At 28.5% G+C, this 5,892-nt stretch overlaps 1 protein-coding gene across 1 annotated transcript; it reads left to right on the top strand.

The window, feature by feature from the left end:
• The first annotated feature begins 702 nt into the window (after window positions 1-702).
• LOC124848180 (RNA-binding protein csdA-like) lies at window positions 703-2,204 on the top strand. The gene is made up of 4 exons (XM_088107953.1): window positions 703-795; window positions 1,234-1,570; window positions 1,858-1,928; window positions 2,021-2,204. Exons 2-4 carry the CDS (start codon window positions 1,239-1,241, stop codon window positions 2,032-2,034), a joined length of 417 nt encoding a protein of 138 aa, XP_087964079.1. The 5' UTR covers window positions 703-795; window positions 1,234-1,238; the 3' UTR covers window positions 2,035-2,204.
• Window positions 2,205-5,892: the final 3,688 nt, after the last annotated feature.

Here is a 5,892-nt window from a genome sequence, read left to right on the forward strand (position 1 = left end):
AGTGGATACATTTGAAGCTGACTTGATTGTTTTCTTTAAGAAATTTAGAGATGAGTAAAAAAATATTTGAAAGTAAAGTTTGGAAAATTATGTAGGATTTAAATTATGTGACAAATAAAAAATGATTTAATTACTAAAAATTAAAGATTTTCAAAATGTTCTTATTAGTATAAATAATATAAAATGATAATTGTTATAATATATAATTGTAAAAAAAATATTTATTTATTAGAAATTAAAGATTATCAAAATATTCTTATTAGTATAAATAATATAAAATGATAATTGTTATAATATATAATTGAAAAATTATTATACCTTATCTAAGCTCGTGTAACTTAATGAAACTTGAATTTAATGCAAAAGAACATTTAATGCAAAAGAACATAACGTAAATAAAAAGATAATCATGTCAATTAGGATCTACATTAATACAAACACAACATGTATATAACTGAAAATATTACTAAAATAAAATTCAAGAATTTCAATATTAAAAAAATTACCGAAACAACATATTTTATGATAAAAATTTAAATTCTTTATAAAAATAAATTAACATGTAAAAAAAGTTTTATATCCAAAAGATTAAGCTTTGACAAGGATGGTTCTTTGATATCAAGATTAGTAGATAAGGGATAAATCATGTCCCTACCCACAATTTCTTATCGTAGGCTAGTATATATAGCCCTTCACCAAAGCATTGAACTCACCATCTCTTTCACAAGCTGCTTCTCTGAAAATAACAAACATTTGTTTCTGTCATATTTCTATAATCGTTTACTCTCCAACAAGGTAAACTTTTTGTATGTGCATTTACAATTCATACCACAAATAATTCATCAATCATATGATCATATGCAAATTTCTTCTATATATAAATAAGACTTGCATGTTTCAACATACGTAACATCAACTATGAACTCCAATGACAGAGTATGCTATCAATAACATCACAGATCCCTATCCAAACAATACTTTCACAAATTTCTTTGCATGATACAACGTAGGAGAAAAAAGAATATTAAATTGTCAAGTACACCCTCTCTAACATATGTTATATTATTAGTAAATATATATTGTTGAGTTTCACTTCTTATTTAGTATTTTAAGTTACAAAGTATGTATCAGTGTTTCTTGTTAGCACGTGATCGTAGTTGAACACAAGCACATGAAGTTGTGGTGTGTCTCTTTTCTGACTTAAACAAGAAATCATTAAAACTAATTTAACAGGAAACATGAGCTGGTCTGGAGGAGATTGGATGTGTGGTGCTTGCCAGCACATAAATTTCAAGAAGAGAGATTCATGCCAAACTTGTGGATACCCTAAATTTGGAGGTCCTGACCCAACAACTTACAGATACAACTGGACTGAAACCTTGGCAGGGGACTGGTATTGCACTTCTATGAACTGTGGAGCTCACAACTATGCCAGTAGATCAAGCTGCTACAGATGTGGTGCATTGAAAGATGGTTATTCTTGCAGATTTGGGGGAAACATTGACCCCTGTGGAGGATATGCTTCTGATTGTCCTCCTGGGTGGAAAACTGGTGACTGGATTTGCAGTAGGTTAGTTCACATTATCATCCTGTAATTTTGTTCTAACTATGAGAAACTGAGCAGTGTAGTTTAAAACATGCAAGTTTACACACTAAAGCTACATTTCAAGAATTGAATGCTTTTTTCTTTCACTTTAGTAGGTAAAACATTGAAAAAGGAGAGTATTTGAACCATAAGCCCGTAACAATAATTGAGAAAGAATAATACAAATAGTGGTCATTGTTCAAAATAAAATGACTCATTTAACATGAAAGAATCGGAAAAAAAAAATTGACCTCTAATTTCTTGTGTATCAGAATTGGCTGTGGAGTCCATAACTATGCCAGCAGAACAGAATGTTTCAAGTGCAAAACACCCAGAAATTTTGGTGAGGATGATAAGTTTAACTCTAATGAAGTTTTCTTTGTAATTATTTGAAAGCTTTAGCTCCATATGACACGTTTATTACTTCTATTTCAGGTGACGCCGACTGAGAGGGGAAATTTGAACCACCTTATGAAAACTTGTTTTCCCTAATTAAGGTCTAGAGTAATCATGGACAAAGGTCCTTTTATAGAGTGATGGCCAAGCTTTTGAAAGGGTTTCCTTTCGTTGTTGTTTACTCCTAGATGTTTTTGACAAGAAAGTTATATTTTCCTTTCAATATAGTTTTATTGTTAAACAATATCATATTAGAACAATGATAGGGTGAGATATTTTTACATTCACTTGACATATAATACAAGGATAAAATAATCAAGAGTGAATTTTTGTATTTTTTCAAAAAAAAGAAATTAACGAATAAGAAAGAATAATGTCAAATGAATATAAAATATATATGTGTTCAAAGTATCATTTTTCATCGTCTTTAAAATCTATAAAGCTCATGGACCAATACCTACACAAATACGAGATTGATATAGATAATATACCACGTCGTAAATATATATATATATATATATATATATATTATATATATATATATATATATATATATATATATATACGACAAATTAACGGGAAGATATAATACTACCCAGATATGAGTCAAACACACATATAAAGAATTAATATCACCTTTATGAATTTATGAATCTTCATTTTTGTATGATGTTCAACTTTCTTGTTTTAAATCAACGTGCGACTTAAATTAACACTTGAATTCTTAATAATATTTTTCCCTAGTGTGAGTTCCTTTATATTGGTATTTCTCTTCGAACTAAGAATATCTCTTTTTGTATCACTGTTACACAGTGTCATTTAGGTCCATGACCTATGAGTTGGTCTTTACACATTCTAAAATTATGCGTTATTTTTTTTTACCCATTCGATATGGCCATTTTTAAAGCCATAATCCCAAAAACCTCATGTGAAATGGGTTAAGGCAAGATTTGAGTGAAACTAACCCCTAATATTAATTTACCTAAGTTTTTCACTTTCTTTTATATCTCTTTTAAGAAAAATACTGACTTTGCCTAGTTGAAAACTAAATATACATATAAATTAGTATAATATGTAAAGTTTAATATACATATAAATTAGTATAATATGTAAAGTTTAATTTTGACTTAACCATTAATTACAAGAAAGCACAAACTTTGAATATAATTAATATAAAAATTAATAATTTTTTCATTATGTTTGTTAATTTGTTGTATATATATATATATATATATATATATATATATATATATATATATATATATATATATATATATAACTTATATTATCATGTAATTTAGGTTCAATTTCACCCATGGATTAACAATATCATAAATAGAATTACTCTTTGACTCATAAGTTTATGAGAAATCCAAAGTGGGGAAAAATTTATACCAATTTTCTTTTTTACTTTAAATAATGGGTCCAAACTGTGAATTATGTTTGTATATATTCATACTACAACAACAATATTCCACTTACCGTTTGATAGGAATTCACTATCAATTTATAAACCAATGTAGAAAGAGATGTTATTGAATGTCATAGAAGTTATATAGGTTAGCTTTAAAATAAAGGGAGAATTGAATGTAAATATATTAAAAGAAGTATCGAAAACTATTTGCAAGTGTCTAACATACACAAATGAGGGTTATTTGATGGTTTTGTAAAAGTTTTTACCAAAACTTTTATAATGGGATAATTAATGTATACGCATTAAATTAGTTCATCTAACCAATTCTACCTTTATTTCTTCAAATTTAAGCAACAATGAGTTACCCTATTTGAAGATAAATTATAAGTATTACTATTGTTGTTTTTAGCTTACAAATAAGGACATAAAGTTATTTTTCGGTATCTAAGTATACAAGATCTCTTTAGGAAAAATACATCAAGTCTGTTCAGGTTTCAACTAAATTTTCTTCGAGTTTAGCATCGATAAGTGTGATAATAACTTGTTTCCCATGCTTATTAGATTTTTTTTGTCTTTTTGACGTAGATTTTTGTTTAACTCATGAAAACAAAATTCTTTTGGAGATATAATTTTCCTAAAATTTTTGTAAAGTGTAAGTTTCAAGCGAATTGAAGGAAGTGTTTCATGACCTTCTTGGCCAGCGATAGAACTCTTCTGATCGCCCAACAAGTTTTATTCTCGTCTAGTGAGAAGTGTATCCCATTTACCAATGAAAATCTCTTTTACTTATGGAAAAGAGCGAGTTCACATTGATAATAATTTGTGATATTTATTGGTCTTTTATTGTATTTGTTATGTATTCACTTTATTTATGATGCTTTGGGAATAAAAGTTGGTTGTTGTCAATATTTTATATCAAACATTTTTTACATTAATTTCTTTATATATAATTTGATTTGTAGAGTATTATTCATTTTGACTTTGTTTGATTATAATAATCAAGTTTGATTTGATTTTATTGGTGTCGATTGCTTTCTGACTTTCCAAAAAGTAATACCAATGTCTATAAGTAAATAAATAAGGCCAAACACATAAACAACACTTATCAAAAAAACACTTATCAAAAAACACTTATCAAAAAAGAAAGTTCTTTAAAAGAAAAGTTGAAAAATGGTAGGCTATCCCGTCAACCTACACATTGGGAGTCAACCTCGTTCGACTTGTTTTTGGTTGCCCAAAGCTAAACTTACTTTTGATAGAAACAATTGCTAGACCTTTTCATTTTAAGCATGTTTGTAAAATTTATGAAAGAGTTTGAAAGTTTCATCATTATGGGTCAATAATTTTATCTAAGTTTATTCATAGAATTCATCTAAGACGATTAGATCGTATCATTTACCATCAATAAATCTAGTTCGATTGGAATGAATAAGTCTATCAACTTAAGTGGTTTTTGAGCATTAACTTCGTTGATTTGACTTTAACATGCTTTCCTTTTATACATGTTTCACACAAAAAGATGTCATTTAAAGACTTTCTCACAAACTCCTTATAAGGTTGCGATTTTGTAATTTTAAAAGTAACCTCAAGCTTGCGTGATAACACTTTCTATGTCAAACCTAATGATCTTGCTTTATAGTCTCAAGGCATAAGACTTTTTAAGCCGATAAATCGTTTATCTCAATATTGTACATTTTAACTTGTACATTAACAAAAGATAATGGAGTCTCATAAGAGTTCCTGACTACACATTAGTCTTTCTTAAACCTACATTACCACTACTGTCACATAATAAACTTATGCTATGTAGATTTTATTTCAAACATGTACTAAAATTTTTTGGTTCTTATGTTGAAAAGCTTCCTTGAATGGTGTTCCTAAGGTGGCATAGTCTATTTATCTTCTTACCTTTAATCCATTTTGTAGTGTTTTTTGGAAGTTATTCTTCTTCTTGCCTTGTTTTCTCCATTGTCACAAGCATTCCTATGAAAGTCCATGAAGATTACTTCTTCTTCAACACCTATTTGAATTTATTGATCTTCCATCACGAAAATTATAAAAAGTTGAGAGTAGAAGCTTTTAGAGAAAGAACAAAGTGAGAGTAGAAGCTAAGAACAAAGTGGAATGAACAATAAAGAGGCTAAACAAAGAAAAACTAAGGCTGAGCTTAAAGCCAAAGTTGCTGAGGAAGGTGTTACTACCTATTTGGTCACACAACTTCAAACCATTAAGCCCCTTTTAGGACCACTTTCATTAAATTCTCAAATTCTTAGAGAACCATCCAAGTGGCCTATCTAAGTGGTGCACCTTCAATTGCGAGCACCATGGATCCGATCCACTAATGGTCAATGATGCCCTTCAACAACATTGTGCAAAGACACAAACACAACTCTTAAAAGTTTAACATTAAAACACAAGGATTAACATTACAACATCTATACAAGCTACATAAATGCAAACATCCATGACAAATTTTGACAATAATAACAAATACTTC

The sequence above is a fragment of the Vigna umbellata genome, chromosome 2 (genome assembly GCF_029865625.1).
Source record: "Vigna umbellata cultivar VRB3 chromosome 2, Vumbellata_1.0, whole genome shotgun sequence".
Lineage (NCBI taxonomy): Eukaryota > Viridiplantae > Streptophyta > Magnoliopsida > Fabales > Fabaceae > Vigna > Vigna umbellata.